The sequence below is a fragment of the Chionomys nivalis genome, chromosome 19 (genome assembly GCF_950005125.1).
Source record: "Chionomys nivalis chromosome 19, mChiNiv1.1, whole genome shotgun sequence".
Classification (NCBI taxonomy): Eukaryota; Metazoa; Chordata; class Mammalia; order Rodentia; family Cricetidae; genus Chionomys; species Chionomys nivalis.
The window spans coordinates 52,292,605-52,318,781 of record NC_080104.1 but is presented as its reverse complement, the minus strand read 5'-3'; the positions used below and the strand labels follow the sequence as shown (position 1 = coordinate 52,318,781).

The 26,177-nt window shown below is 37.8% G+C and overlaps 1 protein-coding gene across 1 annotated transcript in view; it reads right to left on the bottom strand.

Annotated features, from left to right (window-relative positions):
* The window catches only part of Pcdh15 (protocadherin related 15), a 1,187,935-nt gene that overhangs the window by 510,146 nt on the left and 651,612 nt on the right, over nt 1-26,177 (bottom strand). The window contains exon 4 of the mRNA XM_057794363.1: nt 10,362-10,480. Within this exon, the coding sequence (XP_057650346.1) occupies nt 10,362-10,452 (91 nt within the window). The 5' untranslated portion in view covers nt 10,453-10,480. The remainder of the gene's footprint in view (nt 1-10,361; nt 10,481-26,177) is intronic.

The following is a 26,177-nucleotide window of genomic DNA, read 5'->3' as shown; positions in this document are numbered from 1 at the left end:
GGGGAGCTCACTTTTCTATCCTCTTTCTTCTCACTGAGAAGCATCTTTTTACTAACCCTGTGCATTAAGCCTGTTTGAAGTGGTTTCCAAATATCAGATGTGGAAGAATCATCCCCAGGCATTTGGAGTACACTTCAGAAGGTCTGCAAAGCCACTTTCCCATTTGTTACCTTTATGTAATTGAATTCAACAACAGAAAAACACTTGGTAAGCATAACTTGTTGATAAATCAACATATGTGTTTCAAATCTTGATGTCCCTACTATTGTAAAAATGGTTTATTTTTAAGCTTCTTGGAGGCTAGAGTATCATTTGTGCCTTATAAACACGTTTAGAAACTGCCTGCTCCAATACATTTTAAATAATCCATGGCAAATGTGCTTTTTTAAAAAATACAACTTTTGTCCTCTGTTAGACTAGTGCCTTTAGAATATGGGGTAGATTTTTTTATAGATTTATTTTAATGTATATGTTTGCCTGCATGTATATCTGTTTACCACATGTGTGCCTAGTACTCATAGAGGTCAGAAAAGGGGGTGGAATGCCCTGGAATTAGATTTAGGGATGGTTGTGAGCTACCACATATGTGCTGAGAACCAAACCTGGGTCTCCTGAAAGATCAACAAGCTTTCTTAACCAATGAAGCACCTCTCCAGTCCTACAATAATCTAGTTTATGCTTGCCAGTCTTTCCCTTGATTTCCCTTTTACATATCAGTTCAACAAATTATGATTTTAATTGAAAATATATTTTTTCATACAATACATTCTGACCAAGGTTCCCCTCTCTCAATTCCTCCCATATCTTCCTCATCACCCCACCCACCGAAGCCCATAACTTGTTTTTCTTTCTTAAGAAAATAAAGTCAAAAAGAAAAAAGTCAGAAACAAAGGTTAAAGCACAAATGGCACACTCACACACACATACACACACACTCACACACACACTCACACATACACACACACTCACACACACATACACACACTCACACACACACATACACACACACCATAAAAGTACAAATCAGAGACCACAATACTTAAACAAATGACCAGTAAGATGTTGAAGTTTTTTATATGAATTTGCAGCACATAGGTTTGAATCACAGTTCTTCAAGCGCTTTACTAGTAACCCTTAAGTATTTCATCGTAAATTCCTTTCTATAATGAAGAGCAGCTACAGGGACTATTGTTACACCTCTAGGCTCAGAGCACCAATGCCATTCTTTCAACTTCAACCTCCTGCTCACAGGACAACCTATGCTGTTGTTTTCAAGAAGGGAGGGAGTTGTCGAAATGAAAATCAGGTGCCTTGTGATACTAAGGAATACTAAGGATAACTAAGGAATCCCAGGGAGCCTGAAGGAAGGAGGCAGATCTTTTGTGTGACAGCTGATAATAATTACTGCCACAATCAGACTCGCATAGAAGAAGCTCTCTATGGATGCTCTCTTTTTTTTTTTCATTTTTTTTTATTCTTTTTTAATTAAAATTTTATGAGTGAGTACATCCCATGTTCCTATTTTTGGGACTGGGATACCTCACTCAGGATAGTGTTTTCTATTTCCATCCATTTGCACGCAAAATTCGAGAAGTCATTGTTTTTTACCGCTGAGTAGTACTCTAATATGTATATATTCCACACTTTCTTCATCCATTCCTCCATTGAAGGGCATCTAGGTTGTTTCCAGGTTTTGGCTATTACAAACAATGCTGCTATGAACATAGTTGAAGAGATACTTTTGTCATTTGATGGGGCATCTCTTGGGTATATTCCCAATAGAGGTATTACTGTACTGGATCTTGGACCCTGATTTTAACCCACAAACATATGAACACCTAATTTTTGATAAAGGAGCTAAAAGTATTCAATGGAAAAAAGAGAGCATCTTCAACAAATGGTGCTGGCAGAACTGGTTGTCAACGTGTAGAAGAATGAAAATAGATCCATATCTATCACCATGCACAAAACTCAAGTCCAAATGGATTAAAGACCTCAATATTAGTCTGAACACACTGAACCTGATAGAAGAAAAAGTGGGAAGTACTCTACAACATATGGGTACAGGAGATCACTTCCTACGTTTATCCCCAGCAGCACAGACATTAAGGACAACATTGAATAAATGGGACCTCCTGAAACTGAGTAGCTTCTGTAAAGCAATGGATGCTCTCTTATAAAGACACTGGTCCGGTCACTGTCAGCTCAGCTCAGGCAGACACTGGTCTAGCCTCTAATCATTACATTCAAGAAAAGTGGTGCTGGAGCCTTTTGTAATCATCCTCATTACTGTCTCTAAGCACCGCACATCTCTCTACCCCCATGTGGAAGTGCACACTTGCTATGCATTTCCACTTCCAAAGCTCTGCGGATCCCACTATGGTGCCATGGTTCTCCAACTACATTATTTCCCTCCTCTTTATTGGTTTCTAACTCCCTGACTTTTTGGTTACATTGATGGTTGACATGTTTTCTGTAAGCAGGGATTTAATCGACTGGTGAATAAAGTATCTACATATGTGCAAAAGAAAGATTTCCATCCACTGAGCAGATATAGAATCTCTCTTGTCTTATTATTCCCAACACAGAGAATAATAGTAACAGTTACTTTTCATACAAAATGTACTATAGTATTCTAGAGATACCTAGAAGGATGCAGGAGGGTTAGACTACATGCCTACACTTTGTCCCTTTACATATGGAATCTGTGCATCACTGTATTTTGGTATTTTCTGAAGGTCATAGTCCCTCAGATAACAGAACTGAGGGTTCTGTTTACTCTATATAAGATTCAAATACATACTTTATTCCCATATTCATCCCCCAAACTTACGTAAACTGCTGCTGACATATATGGCTGTACAGTAGGGACTGATCACAGTCTCCCCTTTCTTAGCATTCTGTGCAGTGAGACTTACATCCTTTCCATAAGCCCCACAGAGCCAGATACTGAGGCTGTGGACTCAGAAGCTGATGGGTTCTGTGTGAGTCTGCATGGTAGCAGATGCATTAATTGCATAGCTCCCTTCAGGCAACACTAGCATGTTCATGATACTGGATGCCAACATCCGAACATAGGACATGTTTAGTTCCAGAACTGCTTTCATGGTCAGTACACTAATTACCATGATAGCTGTGATTGGACTTTCCACCGTCAACCTTCCCCCACCCCATGGTGTCACAAACACTTCATGTGGGCAACCTTTCTCTTTTTGCCCAGAAGATTTTAATAAATTTCTCACTGTCCACCCTGATCTTGGTAATTGATTTTCCACAAAAGGCCAAAGTATTTTGTTAAAACAAGAGTGAAAATGTTTAATTCATCTGATTGCAGTACCCCAGGAGCTTTCTTTCCACTCAGCTGAGAGCACAAAGCCCTTAATTAGTCATGAGGCAGCCCCTGGATCTGACTCCCCTCCTCACCCGTCTGATCTTGTCTTTCGCATCACTATTCCATGCAGGATAATGCACTTGGTCCTGTTCTTTACACATGCCGAACATGTTCCCACCTCCAGGACCTTCTCTGGCTCGCTTTCTCCACCCTTGAGGTGTTGCTGCTGGAAATCTCTGTACTTTCTCCTCCTTGCTTCCAGATTTGCTTACAAGGCACTGACCACATTCATGACCTCCTATGCTGAATCCTGCTCTAAGCCCTTTATAATTTAACCCACCTTACATTTAATATAATCTCCTTCAGATACTAGAAATGTTACCATTTTTATGTTATACTGTGTTTCACGCCAATGAAGCAAACATCCTGAGGGGTGTGTGTATGTGTGGTGTGTGTGTGTGTGTGTATGTGTGTGTGTGTGTGTGTGTGTGTGTGAGAGAGAGAGAGAGAGCGAGAGAGAGAGAGAGAGAGAGAGAGAGAGAGAGAGAGAGAGAGAGAGAGATCTTTTGTTGTCTGCTGAATCTGTAGCATCTATAAGAGGATTTGACTTATAGAGGCCACATAAAAACATTTACAAGAATCTGCAGAACCTTGTACAAATTAAATGTTATATAACTATGAAGGTTATATGTATCATATAAATACACAATGGATGGATAGAATGAAACATGCTAAGGTGCTTGGGTTCAACAAATAACCCAGAATATGCTAACAACATATATCAGAGAGCTGCTATACACATAATAAACAGAAATGTTTTCTGTACTGGAATGAGGATGAAGCAACTTTTTACTAATATGTGTCTCACATTATATTCTCCTATGAAATATCAGAATTGCATTGTGGGTATAGAGCAGACTCAGGAATCAAAATTTAAAACACTGATGACTATGTTAGCAGTGTTCTAAGTCTAGTCTGGAAGCTCTCAGAAGTATTTTGATTATACAATAAAGACATTTAATGACATTAAGCTGGCTGCCAGCTTCACTGAGCATCTGTCTGTACTCAAGCAGAGAGAGAGGGTTTAACATCATGGACTGGGTCACAGACCCCAGGAACCAGCACTGTGACTCTCCCAGTTAAAATAGTGATAGGGTTTCAGGCTCAGGAAGAGAGTGAGGTGAACCATTCCATCCTCCAAGGAAGCTCATTAAGAGTTCTAAAGTTATTCCTGCTTGGTAAGACTCAGGAAGGAAACAGCTCCAAAGCAACCCCTGAAATGGATCGGATCTTCTATGACTCCTCTTCTCCAAGATTATATAAGCAAAAGAATTGTTTAAGGGATTCGTATGAGCCAAGCTGCCTGACAGTACCAGAGACCAGCAGAATGACCCGGAAGAGAATGGCTACAAGTCATAAAGCAAGTTCCAGGGTCCCCGCTTTTGTAAGCTGTTGTCCACTTTAGAGGAAACTTTCAGTGATGTTGCTGCTTCTGAGTCATTCCCATTTTTGTAAGCATCCCTCGCCATACTCCCCAAAGTAACACAAAAGAAACTCAGTGGTTCACCTCATAGGGACTTCAGTGCTGTCCTTATTTGGCCTATGATTAATTTCTTATTTAGTGTAAAGAGGTTTTTGTGTGCATCTTCCTAGGAATGGCATCACAAACACAGATCTATTTTAGCAAGTGGAGGAAGAAGAGAACCTTTGCCCAGTGAATCAGTTATTAGGGAAGATGGAAGCATCAGCTACAAGTTTACCCAATTACAAGGCATGGCCTTCTTAAGCCGTTTCCATGGTAAAGAGATGAGAACTGCAAACGGTCTTGTGTAAAGTTCCAACTGTAATGCATTACTCCTGCTCATCGTTTATTGCCCACGGGTGGTCTAACATCATTGCCAATAACTCAATGTTTAAGTAGTTCATCTGAGAAGATTAGGTATTTATCAAGAATACTGTTTATTATGTGAGATATAAACAAACAAAGATCTGGAGTTTTCACTTATGTATTTATTTGAAAAGGGCATACTAAGCAACAAATATGAAGAGTGTCACACAATTTAAATGGCAAACAATACACACCCTATACTCAAGGCATAGCAAGGTCTATTGAGATATTCACCAAAGGACCTAGGACTAAGTATTTCTAGAAAAGGGAGTGAATGTTGGGGAGGAAACTGAAGCGCCATCTCTGAATATTTGTGTGAGCAACCCTTCCTCATCCTGTCCTACCAAGGTGCCCTAAGGCATGCCTCTGGCCCTTTTCTCATCCTCATGCCTGCTTCTCTTTGCACTTCTAGCTCCCTTCTTTTTTCTGAGAGGCTTCAGCTACTTTGTCCTCCCGTTTTTATGCTCTGTGATCATGTCCTTCCTGGAGTCCCAGAGACTTTGTATCTAAATCATGGTCATTTCTCACTGCCTTAAGGCAAAGACAGCTATAACAGCTCTCTCCAATATTTTAAGGGGTGTGGCCCTGGATTCCTGACTAAAACTTACTAAAATCTCCTTCTACAGCATTGTTCTGTATCCCAGTTTCTTTTATGTTGCTGTGATAAAATAAGCAGACAAAAGATCAAACTAAGGGACAGTGGGCTTATTTGAATTAATAATCCCTGGGTAGCTAAAATAATTCCAGTCTATCATTGCCAGGATGTCAAGGAATCGGAAGCTTGAAGTAGCTAGCTTCATCACAACCACGGTCAAGAACTGAGAAAAAGATGAATGCATATGTAACTACAACTCACACACACACTTACACACACACGCAGGCACGCGCACACACAATCACACAATCCATGCCCTCAAACCAGGAATTGATTGCTCTCACTTTAAGGCTGAGTCTTCACAATTAAATGAACACAGTAAAGACAGTTAGTCTAACTCAGTCTGGATAATTCCTTATTGAGAATCTCTTTGCAGATACGTCAATAGGTCAATTAAGACTAGTCCTCACATGTGAAACTGGATTTTGTTCCTAGGAGACTGAGCCTTTGAAGAATGAGGCTGAAGAGACTCATAGTGGCGCCTAATCCCACTTTACAGTTCTTCTTATAAATGCATTATGACAGAGAAATTAAGACCCAAGGAGAGAGACTGTAGCACTCATGGATGGGCAGTAGAAAAGGTGTAGGAGGTTGGTTTTCTGCAAGCCAAAGAAAGAAGGTCTCAAAGAAAGCCAACCATGCCATACTTGGATTGTGTATAATTATTCCCTCTAGAACAGGAAAAAAAGATGAAATAAAATTTTCTGCTGTGTAGGCCAATCTATGACATTGGTGTCATATCTGTTTCTAGTTTGTAGGTTCTCCTCTGTCCTGTAGCAACGCACTAACTTCATAATCAAATGCCAAACTCTGCTTAGTTTTTCAATCTACCGCTAAGAATCTTGATTAATAGTACAAACAAAAGAATCTTGTATATTCCTAATTATGTCACATACAGTATCTCCCCTATTCTTCCAAGAACTGATAACACACATACACACTAATCATTATGCATTAAAAGTATAATTCATATAATGCTCTATGTCTTTTGAACTCATGTTAATTCCATGAGGCATGAGGCATCATTTTGTGACTAACCAAATTCAACAGATTTCATTTCCCTAAATTATACACACCATTCCCACTTCTATTGTTATATAAATTATGTATTATTCATGCTTATTCTGCTAGGTTTCATGGGGTGCATTGCTTTTGTTTCCCAGAGTTTGAGACTCAAACAAGTGTTAATTAAAAATGTGTTTTTGTAGAGTTTGTCAGGCAGAGTAGGAACAATTGAAAGCATCTGTATGCATAGTGTAAGGGAAGTAGGAGAGAAAATAATGGCCAATAACAGGACCTTGTTCAGTTGTAAGAAATCTGTGTTGTTGATTATGATATATGATTCTTTAGAGAATTAGACCCAAGAATGGGATGATTTCCAGATCGGAAAGGAGGTACAGGTTGAGTATTTTGAGAAAATGGCACAGAAAGTTAATAGTCAGACACTTTGGAAAGGTCAATGCAAAGAACCCAGAGAGCAATAAAGTCATTGGTATAGTGGATCAATAACCCTACTTACTGAAATGCTAGAGAATTACAGGATTTGTCCAACATGGGAGTCACCGAAGGCTTTACAAATGCATTTTCACCAGAATGTGAGAAAAACCAAATTGTAGAGCTTAAGAGGATTTGGGAACTGTGGTAAGAAACACACACAGGCCCAGAAAGATCCAGTTAAGAACAGTCAGGCTATCATGCAATACTTGAATCTCTGAGCCAAGAAAGATTACAATTAAAGTTTTGTTCTATTTAAATTTATACTACAATAAAAATATGTTTTTTATCAGACTAAAATGTGATAATTCAAATATATCCGGTTTTTTTTTTTCAGGAAATGGTATTTATTATCAAAGTCATATTTGATGTCAACAAGATGCCACAACTACAAAAAAAAATTGTGCACATTGCAATCTCAATGCAAACAGTCAAATGGAACCCCATTCATTAAAATATTAATTCAGATCACCCCAAAAAGCAACTGAATTTTTTAAACATCTTTATACATCCAGCCAACAAATTAAAATAGTTAACAAAAAAAAATACAAATTCAGAGGTCTGGTATTGATGTTTAAAAAAGGCAACTGCTTAAGCATTTCTATCGATTCGAACATCAATCTCTCGGCCACTCAGCTTCATGCCATTCATCATCCGGCAGGCTCTCTCAGCCACCTCTGGAGATTCATATATCCGGTTTTCTAGTCTCAGAACCACAAAGATACCATCACATTCATGATTGTTTTTAATTGCATCATACAGATGGAACATTGAGTCAGACTTTCCAATTCCCTGACTCAACAGACTAGAGAGAATTCCTGAAATACTGGCAACAGCTGTCTCTTCTCCGGAATTGTGGAAATGGCACGTGTGAGCAAATACAATATGTCCTGAGTACAGCAGGCGGTCCTATGTTTATCAGAACACAATTTCCTACTCTGTCTCTTTTTATTTTTGATTTCCACCACATGTATGTTGACAGTAAGAGCTGGTTACTGCACTGTTTAAAAAAAATATGAAGTATTCGAGGTATGAGCTTGGAGTAGAAAAAACTAAAGGCTATATGCATGAAATTGTTTCCTAGGAAAATATTTGAGAAACAAACAAACAAAAAAACCTATGTGTTTTCAGATTTTAAAACTCTGGGGTATTGGGGATAGAAGGACATACTAGATCCTTCAGCCTCCATATCCCTGGAGCATGACCCCAGAGGGGATACTGAGGCACACACTCAGCTTTGATACTTTCTACAAAGCATTGTCAAACACCTGCAGAACTCAGGGACCTGCATTATTTCTGGTACCACCAGGCCACCACGTTGGTCCCTTCCTAAAATCGATTCACTCACATCTAGGAGTGAGCTGGGAAGTGGGGCTGATCTAGACAGCTACCTTGAAATCTTTAAGCTTTGGCCTTGCCATTGGCCAGCAGAGAACGGGTCAATGTTCCACTGTCCTTCAGGGCCTTAACTAGACAATAACTGACAGTGGCCACACAATCTTATAGTTGAGATTGCCCAAGGCTGTTGAAAAAGAGAGCAAGAGCTCTAATGAGCTTAGGAATGAAACCCATCGAGAGCATTATGGTTTAAACATGGGTGGCTTCATCTGATTACACAAATTAGCTTGCTAAAGTGCATGTTTTGTGAATGTAGAAGGTGAGAAATGGTTTGTCTGCTCAATATCACTGTTAAATATGAATAAGAATAGAATGTTTTATGAAATAAATATGGACCCACTGATTTGTTACTGAGAGTTCAATTAAAATGTGTTCCCTCATTATACTTGAATGCCTCTTAAATTGTATTTTTGAAATTCCAGGCAGCTGTTTACTTATTACTACTTTTTAAAATTCATTTTTTAGACTGGATATTTAAATTTTCCACTAACGGAAAAAGTGTGAACATTTAATTTAGATGTACTTGACATAAACAGAGGGCTAATTAGTGGGACCACTCCAGGATAAATCTTCTGATTTTATGAATAAACATTATGACTTGTTCTTCAATCCTAAATGATATTCACCACTGCAAATACCGAGGACCAAAGGTAACTTAATCTGTGAACAACCTGAACACATTTAGAAAGTATCAAACTAACTCATTTATCTTTGGGCATGTCAATTTAGTTAGGCAGAGTACAAAGGAATTTCACACTTGTGAAACTGCTTGTGTTGCTAGTGAAACTAACCAGGTAACAGGTGAAGAAGGAAGAGGCTGAGACGAGGTTTATTTTCCTCTACGATGAATAAACATCAATAAAAACAACAGGAAGTTAAAGAAATACACATATTCTTAGGTAGTAAAATTCCAAGGGGAAATTTGCCCATATGTGCATCATATAGAGATATACCATTCATATGTATATCTCACAAGAATATTCTAATTCTCATCATGTGGTATTTAAAACTGGTCACTCTTATACTGAGACACTAGCCCAAGCATATTTTGGTCACTGCAGACCTAATGTAATGAATCTTATGAGAGATACTTAAGGTGACTTATTCATTTTTAATAAAATGATTTACTATTATGGAATGGCTTAAGAAGTCAATTACCAAGTCTTTGACATTTTCTCTTCCCAAACAAAATCACAAGGAACCTAATAAAGCAATGTGCAGTGGTGGCACCAGCCCACAAACCACTTATGGCATTTCTTATTGTCCAATACAGATTTTTGACTCATGGAAGAATGGGCTGTGCATCATATTGCTGGCTTTGTTAAAGACTACATTCAAAGGCATTAGTAGGATTTAATGTTTTTCAAAGCAAGTTATCACTCCTTTAGTAAGTATTCAAATGGAGGTTTTATGTTGGATTTTCTACACACTGCAATCTTTACAGAGCATCAAACATATCTACCATCACTTTTGTAAGTTCATCCACTTAAGTTTCTACAAAGAACTTCTAACCTTTGAAAATATCTACAAATTAATATTCATTACCAGGAAGATGCCTTGTTTAACTATAGAGATCAGAGTAAAGGCAGACTTACCATCATCATACTGGCCCCAGCTGACTGCCAAGAGTGAGGCAATGATGATCCCATGGGGTAAACTCTTCCATAGAGCCCACTGTGGGAACATCTTCTGTCAAATTTCACTCAAGGCTGATCTGCAATGACAAGAAGCAGAAAAAACACATTTGACATGTTCATTATCAGCTATAGGAAAACAAAACTGTCAGGGCACAGACAAAAACTTTAAAGACTTCATAGTTAATTACCTATGTCACACCATCCATTATCAAGTAGCACTCGTGGCTAACACACTGGAACCCTTCGCAGACATGAATTTGTACAGAAGTTCATTAGCAGAACTTAGATTGGCAAACAAGATGGGTGGGAAGCCAGTACATGAACAACATTAAAAGCATGCTGACTTGAAACCTGAGGCACAGGGAGGCGCTAAGTGAAATTCTAATCAGTCTAACTTAGTATGTGGTTTTCCAAGTGTCATTCAACAATCAAGTATGTATTTCTCTGGGATGGCTTATTGATGGTTCATTTTTCACATGAGTTTGTTTTTTTATATGAAAATGAACCATAAGGAGTTAAATAGGGAAAACCATCATGAAAAGGGTAATTATTTATGGTATAGTAATTGGAAACTATGTTGACTATGCCAAGACAAACAGAAAAAGCCAGCAATTTTTATTGCATTGCCTTCCTAAGAATTTAGGTGCATTTAATTCCTGTGTTTTACTTTCCAATGCCCCAGCAAGTTGGAAAGAAAAAGAATTATGTATTGAGAGGTCATTAGTTAGTTAACACATTGAAAATATTTCTGAAAGATGATGTACTGAATTTTCTTATAAACTGAGAAAATTATTTACACCAAATTACACGAAACAAAACATTATAAATTGTGGCCAAGTGGAAATCTAAATTCAGCTTCTTGGATTCAGTGTTTCAGACCCAAATGTTACCAAGAACAAGAAACAGAAGAGCTCAGTGAGTCAAGCCATGGGGACAAGCAATCTGAGAAGGCTGTGGTTATCTAGGTCAGGATTCTCTAAGGAGATCACCTGGTGCACAGTCTCTCGGGGAGGCTGCCGTGGAAGGATGTGGATGTAGGCTAGGTCCAGAATCTCCTGTGATGGCACAGAGTTGGGATGGTCTTTTAGTCCCCTTTATGGTGTTGAAGGCTTCCCAGAGATCACATGAGGTCCTGCAAGGCTCACCACGTCTAGGATTCTCTCCTCCAGACCAGCTTAGATAAGTCTAAGCAGGGGGCACACAATTTTATGCTACGTGATAGTGTCGATATTTCATTTACATGATTTCATTTATGAATTTTACCATTCTGAAACACATGGAGCTTATTGAAATATGTTAAAGAGACATCAAAGTGTTCTGAAAGTATATGGCATGCTACGCTGGGTCAGAGACATTCTCTTCTCCTTTCTGTTTTCCACAAGAGGGAATAGGAACTTCCTTTGTATTGGATCATTTATATATAATTCTCGACTGTGCTATAGAGGAATGAGATAAAAGAGTATGAATTTTATTTTAATTCAAGTTTATCATCCAGTTACATGGCTTTACAGAAACTAAATAGAAACTGTTGCTTTCACTAAAATTAAGTGGGCATAATGCACTCCCTATCAAACTGTCTTAAACACTGTGCCATTAGGCAAACATAAATGCATGCTCAAGACAGTGGCTCGCTTGGCATGAGAACCAATATGTCAGCTATGAACCTCTGCCACTCAACATCTGGACTCCTGTATCCAGGTGTGGCTCATGTGTTTGTTCCATATATCATCAGAATTGTATTATTAATGTCTTTCTCACTCCCCGAACAGCAGGGTGGAGGGCTCAGTACAAATCCTTGCTACAAACCTCTGCGTGCAGGATGGTACAGGAATTAGAAATCCATGGAGTTTGAACTGGAATCTATTTAAGGTCATTCCATTACAGAGAAGCTTTGGGTAATACCCCAGGGGGCAGGGAGGTGGGGAATTCCTTTCATGCTGCTACACTCTGGAGCCATTCCACCCCTTTATTGGTGTTCTGTAATATTCTTTTGATGTTGGAAGGCAGTGGTACTAACACTTCTTTTCCAAACATAACATTACAAAGAAAACAAAAATTATGTTAACAATAAAATACAAAAGCTATAAACAGGGCTGGGGATGCCCTCACCAGATGAGCACTTGCATAGCATGGCCAGCGTTCTGGGTTTTATCTCCAGGAGTGAAAAGTTAAGAGAATAACCCAAACCTCAAAACCAATGGATGAGTGAGAAGATACTACAATGATATCCATACAAAACAATGAAAGCAAAAGGAGCATCTTATCCCAGGCCAGAAAGAAACAGTTGTCTTCCTTTGTGGGCCCCAATTTTGCCCACATGATGTCTCTGATCCCTGGTGACTTTGAGTTTGTTGCTCTTCAGGCTGATATTATATTGTTTTATGTCTGACTCAAATCAATTTAGTTTCACTTAAAAGCTTTCAAGGTGAACATGACCTTATAGGTCATCACTTTAAAATGATCCCAGCCACTGGTCCCATTGTGGATCCAGAAATAGCCCCCTTTGATATGAGACTCTGTATAGGGTTGCTTGTTGCAAGGTTTTGTACACTTCAGAACACATCACACCAAATCATGCATATTCAACAGAGAAGATAGACTAATGTCCAGCTGGAAGCAAAGGGGCTCAGGAGAACGCTTGGCTGTCTCTGAATCAAGAAAATGCAGCACATCTGTGTTCTTATCATTTCCTTCCTTGCTTTCTGTTTGTTTTATCTCCAATCTACCTGTAAAAACATCAGTGTTGCATCCAGAAATTGCAAGAAGGCTACAATCCACCCTGCAAACCTGACACCCTACAGATGGAGAAAAGTTGACTCTACACAGCAACATGGCAAGAACGCAGTTTTGAAGGAATCTGTGCTTCAGGAACTAGAGAGCCCCATGTATACTTAGTGCCACGTTGTGCCAACCAGAGGAATTGTGCCAAGCAGTGGAATTTACGATGACACCAGCTGAAACAAACCAGATATTTTAGGTCGAGACTACTTCTTTAGTAGCTTTGAGGCCTTTGGAATTACAGAAAATAACTTTCTAGAGGTGAAAAACCAGTACGTCGCTAAATGAGTAGAGGATTTTCAACATCATCTCCAAGGCAGGCCTGTGTCTCTAACAAACTCATGCCAGGTCCTCTATGTACAACATTTCCCAGCATACCACTCTTCAGATATTGCTATGCCTGAGAAGTCTAAAGTGTGCCCAGAGTTTAAAAGGCATACAGTGGGCTTTGAAGAACTTCAATCCGTTCTCTATTAAGGAGGTAATTTAATTAGTGTGTTCAACCCTCTGGTGTTGTTCGACTTACTTTAGCTATAACATTCAAACCCTGTCAAAATACTGGGGATAGAAGCTTTTACAATTAAGTTTCAATCTTACAGAGGAAAAACAGAAGTTTCATGCTTGGTGTTTGATCTTTTACTGGGGGCTAAAATACCTTACTATAATTATTCTCTAGAGGACATGTATGTTTTTGGATTTTACATCAATTGTGTTCTCTACAGAATAATAATAATAATAAAGTTTTCACATTATTCTAAAATTCCATAGTCTCAGAATTCATTCTCCCAGAAGAACTTACAGAGGGACACTGGCTACCTCTTGCTCTTCTAGCAGGTAGAAACTATCAGTGATGATTATGTAATCATTTTCCTGGATTAATATGTAGGGATAGCACCTATTAATCAAATGAATATAAAACTCCATAGACATTATTATAAACGATGTTTAAAAGGTCACAAGTAACATGAAATGAAAGAACCAGCATTGTCAAAAAAATTACAGTATCACCTTACCCTTCTGGTAATGGTAACAGGTGAAATCAGACTTCACCGTAGCATCGTCAATCCAAGGAGAACCTTGTACAAAGTCTGAATTTCCTAAGGGCCTGTCTGCAAGCCCTCTGCAGCATGTCTACAGTTCGAGTGCAGTCTGTTCATGTCTTCGAGCAAGGAAAAACATCTCTTTACCTTTTACTGTTTGAGTGCAAATCAAAGACACACCCTTCAGCATTTAACCCATGCTCTCATCAAGGGTAAGGGCCATAGGAAGGGGGCAAGAGCAGCAAAACTAGATACCAGTCCTGTTCTAGAAATAACACTTTTGAAATGTTAACTTTTCTTTCAGCTGTTGCTCTTCACACTATGAAAGGGACCATTGGTTTTCTTGAGACCAAATCTGGAGTGCACTGTCATAAGGTGATAGGCCACTCCTCATCCGTTCTCAAGAGGAAGCAAAGGAACACCACAACATCGAGGGAGTCTGACCTTCTGCAGTTTGCCCAACAAATACTCAGGACTTCTGATCTCTGACACAGCCTAGAAAAATGTACCAACTTCCAAAAGTTTTCCTCTGACCTAAACCATGGCACGTGTGTACCCTCCAATAATTAAATGTGATTTAGTTTTTAAAAGATTTATGTTAATTACATTACTTTTGTGTATTTGTAGTGTCTGTGCGAATGTATGCCACAAATTAGGGTACCTGTGAAGGTCAAAAGAGGTCATCCCATCCCATCAGCTGTGAGTCCCCTGTATTCCTCAATGAATGTGGAGGTAGTAGGTGGGGCTCTTAGAGGGGAGCCTAGGGGAGGACTAAGGTTACCAGGACATGCCTTCAGAATACTGGGGCTGTCTTGAAAATGAATCATTATTCCAGCATAGATTGCAACTGATAGTTTTATTTGGTGATGAAACACAGATTAACTAAATAAAGATAAACACTGAGTCTTCTTTTAGGTCTAGTCAGTTAACAAAAATAGAAACATGATTGTATTTTAAGACTGAAAATACAGCAGGGTCCTGGTTACCACAAATTTACAAGCTCGAAAGTCCCACATTTTGTATTGATGCTGTATTTTCATAGCCAATTTTCTTATATTGTAAATTAGTGGAACCTGTGGCATTTAGCCACAAATGGAAGGAAAACAATCTTCTGTTGTAACTAATACCTTAAAACTAACCAGTGATCTTTAGGAAGAGTCGATAGTATAACTGTAGAAGTGAGTTTATTATTTGCAAATTCTGGGCAGAGTACTTTAAATCAGAGCTTAGAAGACTGAGAAAGACAGATGAATTACTCGTGAATGAAGAAATGTGTAATGACTCATATGGAAGTTTTCAGGTTCCTGCTTGGATGTCCCACCAAAGAGGCAAGTCTTGTGTGATATCCTGCACTATATCAATAAGTAAAAGAGCAATAAATGTTCCTTATTGCTGAGTCATCTCTCCAGCCCCAATAATGACAGTTTCTTGATTCAGTTTTTTATAGGAGACAACATCTGGAAATAGGGAATTGATATTAGAAAAAAGGGGGAAGAGATGTTGGAAGAAAAAGGGAAGGCATACTGATGTGGGATTCCTTTCTGTATGCTGTGAATGTGTTTGGGCTTCTTGGGTCTATCACCAGACAAAATAAAGCCAGGTGGGGATTCCAAGAAGACATAGAGGAGAAGGTAGACAGAGTTAGGGAGATGCCAGAGGAGACAGACACCCAGAAACTTTACTGGCAAACCTTTACTGATATTAGGAAATACTAATTGAAATAGCTATTTGGATAATGCTATATATAGTATATATAATATATTTATGTTTATAATATTATAAACACAATATTATGTTTAAATGCCCTGTTTATATATTATAAATATAAACTAAAGACTGAAAAATGGGAAACATAATTGAAAGACTTTGTTTATTATAGTGCAAGTATATACATTATAAAAGTTATTTATTTAGCATGAATAAAATAGAAAATATGTATTCCATATGTTTGCTAAGTGACATAAGCAGAATGAATGGGATCAAGCTATACACTACTTCTTTCTAATCGAATGGAATCAAATACTACATCCCTTCTGAACTTCATTGCTATTTCGTGTTCCACGGAAGTTAATCAATGATCAAAACGATGCTGTCTCAGTAAAAATGCAAAATTTATAACTTGTGTTTCACCTTTCACTGTTTTTCTATAAACTTTAGGTGAGGTCCTTAACATACTGCGTTTGAGAGACATTTTATAACTTTATAACTTTAAAGTTATAAAATGCCCAGAAATAAACACATTCATCTGATGATCAAAATCAGTGAAGTAGAAAGTACAATACACGCAATAGCATGTACCATTGATACTAAGACAATTCGGTTTTTACTAAAGTTTACTAAAGCAATTATACTTCTGATTTTCTTCAATAAGTACTTTTTTTTTTACTTCCATGCTAAGATGTTGTATATATGTTGTATATACTGTGATGCATGTAGAAATATCTCAATTATGGTAACTAAAATAATCATCTAACAGTTAAGGAAAACCAGATGAAAATAGCATTTTTAAAACTTTAAAAGCTTTGTTTTGAAGAAATTACTTTACACTTCATCTTAAAACCATGCTAAAGGAAGTGATCAATTTTTACTTGTAATTATAGGAAGATGAATCATTTGTCTTAGGAAAATAACTTTCTGTAAAAAATTATACAAGCCCTAAAAATCCACCAAGAACACTGTATTTTCAAAGAGATAAGATTTTATACAGCACCACATTTTATTTGAACACACAAAGTTGTGTTTGAAAACACATCTTTTGAGTTAAAAACAGAGCCTCAATCCATTTCTATATTCAAACTACATTAAATCTATATTGCATATTGTGGTTGCATGATACAAGAGATAATATTTAAAGTATGTCCAATGCATGGAATTACAGAATATAATATACAAAAACTAAAACAAAGTGGGTGGCAATATGAAGAAAACATAGATAAAGTTTCCTTAGTAGGAGTGTGGATGTGATCCTAACTTACAATGAAGTGTCCAAACCAGTCCATTATTCACTGGTGGAGAAATCATAACATAAACAATATATGCGTGCGAGGGAATTTTATTCTGCTATTACAGAGCCTCACGTCTTCTTTATAAGTAGATGTTCTCTTAATGACCTATGATTTTCCAAAGCCAAATTTACACTTTCATGCTATGATCTATTGTTTCCATTAGCTGAAACAAATTCTCTGCGGTTACATCTCTCTCTCTCTCTCTCTCTCTCTGTGTGTGTGTGTGTGTGTGTGTGTGTGTGTGTGTGTTAGGGCGGACTCATGAACACACATGTGTAGTATGCACATGCACATATACATAAGTGTGCAATTCAAATAATCAATTATTTCAGTAACACTGAGTAAAGGATGCTGCCTCAGAGATGTTCATAACGTACTGTTGGAACAAACCTGAGGATACTGCAAACTTCATATAAAATACAATTTGTTTGCATTGCAATACATATTTATTATGAACAAATTCAAATATCCTTATATTCATTATGAAAAGCTTGGAACACAACTGGAAAATAGGTATAAAGTACTAACTTTCAGTTAGGTTTCATAAAATATGACATTTTATTGGTCCATTTAATTTTGGAATCAATGAAAATATGTCAATTTTTTCTTAATGTCAGTATGCAATTATTTTTAAGCCCTTTCTAATGTGATAATATTGTATTTTAAGATTCTTTCAGCAAGTGTCCTTGTAGTATGATTGAGTATACTTTGGGTATATGCCCAGGAGTGGTATTGCTGGGTCTTTAGGTAAATTGATTCCCAATTTATAAGGTAACATAAGCCAGAGTATGCAAATACTAATTTAATATATTTTAAATGGTGAGAGTATTGGAAATTGACAAAAAGAATTCTTTATATTAAGGAGAATTTTTCAGAAAAAAATGAAAGACTGAGACAAAACATAATGGAAGCTTGAATTATAGTCTTTTACCAATTAATTAGCTCTCATCACCTCTATAAAGAGTGCTTTTCCTATAGAATCATTGCTAAAGTTCAGAGGTTCAACATTTAATTACCACTTCTAAAGTATGCTGCTTAACTTTCAAAACTATGAAAAAAACCCCACAAGTTTTCATGAGTCAGCAAGATATTTCCCTTAGAACTAAACCATTAAAAAGTATTAACTTCATGCAAATTAATGGCCAGAAACTTCCATGTCTACTTTCTGAGATGCAATTAGATCAGAGCCAGCCATTATATGTGGATGGAAAGGGCTTCTGGGAAGCCTTAAGATGTGAACGTCATTACCATGAGGACCTCGGGTAAAGATGGATCAGATCCTAGGAATGAGTTTGGAGTCTCAGTTTTAATTAGGAGTATGATTCGCTGAAGGGAAGAACTGATAAAGTCGTACAGCGCAGCCTCTTGTCCTTACCTAACCAGCCGCCACCACATGTCTCCACAGTAAAGTCTGGTGCCACTTTGTAAACCCAAGAGTTTAAAGAACAAGATGTGATGCTAGTATGTATTTGGTTGCATTTTTAGAATCCTTTTTCAATTTTCCTGTGCAAATGTAGTGTACATGTGACTATATATGTGTGTATGTAAATATTTTTTTTTTTTCGAGATAGGGTTTCTCCGTAGCTTTGGAGCCTGTCCTGGAACTAGCTCTTGTAGACCAGGCTGGCCTCAAACTCACAGAGATCTGCCTGTGTCTGCCTCCCGAGTGCTAGGATTAAAGGCGTGCGCCACCACCGCCCAGCTGTATGTAAATATTTTTGTGTGAACACATTTGTGCATGTGTGTGCATGCATGTGGAGGTTCAAAGCTGATATTGTCACCATCCTCAATGATTATTTCCCTTTACTCACTGAGGCAGATCTCTCTATCAAACCCGGAGCTTGCCAATTGATGAGGCTTGATAGCCATCAGGCTTGGGGATCCATCATCTCCACTCTCCAAGCCAGGAAGAACAGGCAGGCCACCAGCATTTTCCCTAGCACTTGCATGGATCTCAGGGATCTCAACCCTGGTCTTCATATTTCTGTGTAAGCACTTTAACTACTGAGCAAGAATAGTCCCATAGCTCCATGTATTCTTCACTACATGTGGTCTGATATTTACTTGCGTTATTGGAAGTTTAGGGAGACACAGAGAAAAATCTAAGAACAAGATGTTCCTGAATTTCAACTAATACTTTGTCCTAGGAATTACGAACCATGGTTTTTTATTTTATCTTTCATTAAAAATATAGAACAAGCATCTATTATATAAATAGCTAATTCTCATAGTTGTAATTGAATTATTTTTACTAAAGTTTCATTACATTGAAAAATGATATGAAATTTATGCCCTGGCGATGCTGAAGCATGCATGGGCAGCCCATATATGGTGGTTCTGTTGAACTTGTCCATATTGAGTTTTATGGTCTAAGTTGATGGGGATGACTGACCAGGTCTCTTCCTCAAGAGGACACCAGACCACATAACATGGTTGTGAGCCACCATGTGGTTGCCGGGAATTGAACTTAGGACCATTGGAAGAGCAGGCAGTGCTCTTAACCATTGAGCCATCTCTCTAGCTCTCTCATTAGATTAGTCTAGTCCAAATATCCCATGTGTGCACATCTTTCACAGACCATGCCCATCCTCCTGCTTCTGCCTTAGGACAATGGACAATGCTGACCTCTGCTTGCATTGGTCTGATCTTGGTGCCAATGTGAAACCTTTCATCTTTTGGTCTGCCATGTGGCACCCAGCCAGTTTGATATCAACTCTCTCAATATTCAGAATCCCAGTATCACTATCATCATGTTCTCTCAAACCTGTTTTCATAAGCACACACTGTCTGAATAGGTTTTAGTATACTTTTGTGTGGCAAAATGTTAAGTCTGTAAGGAGTGCACCATCTTAATGATGATATGCTGAAACCCCAGGATGGAGAAGGTAGAATTTCTGTGTCTGTAATATGCAGGCTATCTGTAAAGATAACATATGAACCTGGGATGGGATAGGTGCAAATTTCAATGATACATCTAGTCATTTTCTTTAAAAAGTAGTTGTCAGAACTGCCACATACTTATTAGACAAAATATAAATATCATAAAATATGAATTTATTCAGAAATTCATTCCTGTGTGTACCAAAAGCCCAAGTATAAATCCAGAATGCACATCCGGCAGTCCTCGGCATTCTGGTTGCTTCTTTTGCCCCAAGCGTTAATACATACTCTAATTTTGCAACCCTGAGGGCATGTTTAAACATGCTACAAAACTTCCAGGCTCCTCTGCTACTGAAGTGTGTTTATCCATGCCTTTTCTATGCTTTAGAGGTTTAAAGAGGATTCTCGACAATCTTTTAAACCAGCTCTTGGTAAAAATAGCTGCTTGTCTTTTGAGAAACACTAAGATTGACATAACTTCCCATGAGAGTCCTTACATACTAAAAGTATACACACTGGTCTTACAGACACAAATAGAAGGAAAAGAGAATACTTGTACAATATTTTATTTCTGTGGGTATTTTTGAATTTTCCATAAACCTAATTAAAAAGAAGTGTTTCCAGGTGAATATCATGGTTGCCATAGACATGTTTGATGTGGGAAGTCCTTATGTATATATGCTGTTATTAGTTAATAAAGCTACTTTGGCCTACGACAGGGCAGAATAGAGCTAGGGGATCCTGGAAGAAAGTAGGTGGAGTCAGGAAGACACCATGTAGCTGCTGAAGGAGAAAGACATAAGCCCCCAGCCAAAACCTTACTGGTAAACCACGAATCTCATGATAAAATACAAAATAATAGAAATGGGTTAATTTAAGATGTAAGAGTTAGTTAATAAGAAATATCAGCTAATAGGCCAAGCAGTGTTTTAATTAATATAGTTTCTATGTGATTATTTCAGGTATGGGTGGCCAGGAATGAACATGCAACCTCCACCTACATGCATTCAAGGTTATAATGTCTGTGATCATAACATGCATGGTGTGGTATTTGGAGAAAGTTCACCATTTTAAAGGTAGCTATATCTAAATATGGGAGGGAAAAATACTAATATATAAAATATAGAAAAATGAAACCCGATGGCATAGAAGCTATTTCTCAAAGCATTTTCTTACCTGTTGTACATTTTTCTTGTTATTTTTAAAACCATCTACTATAAAATAAAACATGCATAATAGTGGAAATAGATAATACTTTGCTGGCATAAACTCAGAACTTTTTCTTAGTGATTAGTGCATTAAAGAGTAGAATTTGTATTTAATGCTATTGAAAGCAGATTTATACGAATGTGGACAAGCACAGCATCTGGCAAATGCACTCAGATCCACAAGGCATTGCTAATTAAAGTGGGAAATACTGTTGGCAGGGGTTAGCCTCTAAAAATCACTTTTCCCAGAATCACACGAGACGCAGACTAATTTTAATCCTCGGAGCTAAGACTAAAATTGTATCATGTACTATCTTGTGCCCGCCAAGTAGTGCAGACCTGGTGAATGTCATCCAATTGTCATATTAAGCCACTTTAAGTGTGGCTCATGTCTGTAATTTACTTGTAATCTTATTCTGAGTAGAGCATTCTTAAGCTACAGTAATTATAATGGAGTAAGTGTCTGGCAATAACGATTGGTTTATGAAATAATACAAACAAACAAAATAACTAGTAAGAAAGGGAATGGAAACAGTCTGGTAAGGAAAAATTTTATTATGCTCTTGCAAGGAAGTCAAATAATTTTATAAACTAAAATGATTTCTAAATGACTATTTTCAAAATATTATTTCTTTACAATGTTAAAGAAACAGTTGTTTTCTAACATCATGAACTAATTAATGTTGGTAACAACTTTGGTTCTGTGATTGTTGTACACATTGGAGATGGAAAATATATTTCTAACCAATCTCTATACGTCTGAGTATGTGCTATATTGATACATCTATAAATTTTCAAGACACATTTCATCAAATATGAATAGATGAGCAATTATTAAGTGAATAAGTGTCCTTTGAGATTTTGCCTGGTTTCGAAAAGACTTAGCTTTTTTTGTTTGTTCGTTTGATTTCCTCTAAGGATACTGATGATGAGTTATGCTTTTCTCTTACGTGGAAACAGTACGAGGCAGGTTGTGCAAGGTAAATGAGAATAAAGGGAAGCCCAGATGAAAACTGACATGAACAGACTGTAGCACTTCAGATTGTTAGACAAAGAAGCCTGGCTTTAGTTGAGGGCACTTTCCCTATAGTCAGTGACCATTCACAATTTCTGAAGACATATCTGTGCTTGAATACCTATGTTTAGGTACATCTGATCATATCTCATACACATGACATTAAATACAATTATTGAGAAATTTTAGATAACATCTTACTTTATTTTATATTAGTTACAAAGGCCATTGTGATGTTTGCATTTTTGTGAGAAGATACAAAAATACAAATGTAAAGTTGATATTATTAACTATCATTATGATGAATGATATGATGATAAAAGAAGGACTAAAGTAAAAAAAAGGATTCCTGCATTGTGTTTTACATTCAAGAAAAGCTGAGAAAATGTCATTTGAGCTGGAACACAAATAAACCAATGGTATTATAGAGAGTCCATAACTGGGGCACAGGATGTATTTCTGAAGGGGCTTAGTTGGGAATGTGGAATTTGCGATGGAGACATGGCATCCATGTGGTCAATATGCGAGAAAAAACCATCCATTAAAAGGGGCTATGTCTGATACAGCAGCCTGGGAGAATGAAGGTGTCACTACCTGTAGTGTTATGCTGAAAAAGACGCAGCTCTAAAGGAGAAACAAAACTCTGGTTTGGGACATTGAAGAGTGTAAGAGTTATTAAGTCACTGAAATGCAGATGCCCACGGACTCTTGAACTAAGGAGAGGATACAAAATTGTCATCCATGAAATAAACAGAACAGATGGAGCTAGGTGAGTAGAAATGAGGCATACACAGGATCTGCAAATGTTTAGAAATCACAAAGTAAACCCAGCTTAAAGACTGAAAAGTAGAGAAGAGGAGTAGGAAGTCAAGGGAAGTCTTTGAAGCAGAGATTCTGATGTAGCAGATGTTTCTGACAGCCGAAGGGTAAGAGGAACAGGGAATTCACCACTATGAACCTGTCAAAGCAGAAATCACTGGGAGCTCTAAGGAAAGTCACTTAAATGGATAAGTCAAAGCAATAACCCAGGCTGAAGATGTTCAGGAAATTGGAATGCCTAGAGATTTCATTGTTACTATATAAGGTTCAAGTGAGTGTTGCCGATATGGGTGGCAATAGCTAGTTTGGGAGTAAGGGACATGAGTGCATGTGGTACCTGTGCTGAGCATATCTACTGCCTGTGAGACTGACCTAGGGAAGCTGAGTTCAGACAGCAGAAGTAGGTAGGCTTCCTTGGTGAGACCAGTGTTTCAGCTTGGCAATCACTCATCCACAGCTTGTTGTATGCAGAGAATAAAGGTTCACAGCTGGTGGAGGTTGGGGATATGAAAGTTCTGTTGTGGCTGTGAAAAGAAGAAGGGAGCTGCATCCTTGCAGAGAATTAACATGACGAAGCTTATTTCATAAATTTTCTCAATTAAATTGAAAAATAGAAAATCATTTGCCTAAGAAAGACATTGCCTAAAAGATGACGATAAATGTGAAGTGTGTAACTAAAGTGAAGAAACATTTGTGATGAATTAATCTTTAGGGGACAGTGATCTTTTCAACAGCGGGCTAAGCCATCTTTCCTGTTTGTTGCACAGTTGCACTCTGAAGTGTTGGGATAAACCTGGGAGCCACCAGGATAATCCTGAGCCTGCAATTCAAACCCTGCCCAATGATATGTTGATTGATATGATAGGCTTCGCAACTTTCAATCATTATCTTTGAAGTTGACTTTCAACACAAAAATCAAATTTTGGAATCCAAACTTGAATAGATGCAGACACTCAAGTAAATGCTTTGTTATGTGCATAGTGCTACCTGTGGCGGAAACATAGACTCTACTGAAAATGACAGGGTGTGGTAGTGAGTGTGTCTCAGTACTTTCTCTCCATCTTAGATTTTGAAATCCTGATGAGGAAAATGAGAGATGAGGAGATACTTTCACCCCAATTAATGTTTCCTAACAGCTCAAAACCCAAGAGAACTTCCATGTCAAGGACAGTATCACTCAAACAACTCTGGAAAACAATCCCAAGAAATAACAGACATGCAGAACAAAAGTCTAACAAGGCAGGGATGAACTGTCGGCACACAGGACACAAGACAGAAGCTCACATCTTGATTGGCTACTAGGAGAATCCTGAGATGGGTTCTGGTCATGCTTATTGATGACAATGAAAGTAATAAACATGTTAAAATCATATTAATTCATAAAGGAACCTTAAACTCCTTAAAAATTCTAATGGTCATGGAGGAACTAGTGGTTTTAGATGTTCTAGATGGGCACCTGTATTCTCCATAACACTGCAAAACTCAATCTTTCCTTGAAATAACATTAGAAGTTTTGCTAAATGAGTATACTCAAGCTACAAAACGATAAAATAAGAATTTCTGATATTCTAGTGATGGAGGAAGGTCATTGGTTAAATAATAAAGAAACTGCCTAGGCCCATTTATAGGCCAGCCCTTAGGTGGGTGGAGTAAACAGAGAGAATGCTGGGAGAAAGAAGCCGAGTGAGGAGTCGCCATGATTCTCCCACTCCAGACAGACGCAGGTTAAGATCTTTCTTGGTAAGCCAGCTCGTGGTACTACACAGAATATTAGAAATGGGTTAGATCAATATGTAAGAGCTAGCCAATAAGAGGATGGAACTAATGGGCCAGGGAGAAAGAAGCCGAGTGAGGAGTCGCCATGATTCTCCCACTCCAGACAGACGCAGGTTAAGATCTTTCTTGGTAAGCCAGCTCGTGGTACTACACAGAATATTAGAAATGGGTTAGATCAATATGTAAGAGCTAGCCAATAAGAGGATGGAACTAATGGGCCAGGCAGTGATTAAAAGAATACAGTTTCCGTGTAATTATTTCGGGGCATAAGCTAGCCATGTGGGCGGCTGGGTGCCAGGGACGCAGCCCCGCCGCTCCTATTACATCATTCTAGCTGTGAGTAATTTATATATATGAAAGAGAAGTGGATGGTAGATAGACCAATATCTAATAGGTTAATGTTAAGTAAAAATTTTAAATTAGAATTATAGATGTTAGAGAATATGGAGTAAATAATATACACACATAGATTCAATAAACAGACATAAAATTGGTCATTTTAAAAGTGTATGAGCTGAAGGATATTACAACAGTAATACAGAAAATTTTGTAAAAATATTCATTTCATATACCAAACATCCTCTTTTGAATTTAGTAACTAAATCAAACAACAAACCAAAAGAGCTTAAATATTACATAAAGTGCTCACAGAAATTGTTAGTCTCAACAAACAATCAAACCAAAAAAACCCTTCATCATTATCACTGCTTGAATGCCACATACTTTGGATATTATTTTCTATGTAAAATCTACATCATTCCTTAGATTCATTTCTTTAATAACATGCCAGACTTTACATAAAGAGGCAAATAGGAAATAAAATACTTCAAAAAGGTGAGTGAGTCATATCCAGTATATGTCTCACATGCTTATAAACTTGCTTCAGCTTGTTAAATATTGACAACAAATAATGTCCCCTATTCCCAAACCCCAAACAAGATTACTTGCACAACTGTGTAAGACTCAAAGCAGACAGCCATACAGATACGTCCCTGGCTTCCTCCAAAGTGTTTCTCATCTAGATGGAAGTTAGCACTCAGATGAGCTGTCCAGTGATGCAAATGGTGGCAAAGGACTAGGTAGGAAGAACCCAATAGACAGCACTGCAGTGAGTGGCAGGCTCTGAGAAAGATGAGAACAGCTGGGGCCAAGTTATTGGAAAAGAAAGATCACAGAGGCACCAAGAAAGTGGTTGGCCAGGAAATAGCCCCACTTTACTGTGACTTTAACATGCTCTACTAAGTGCCCATATC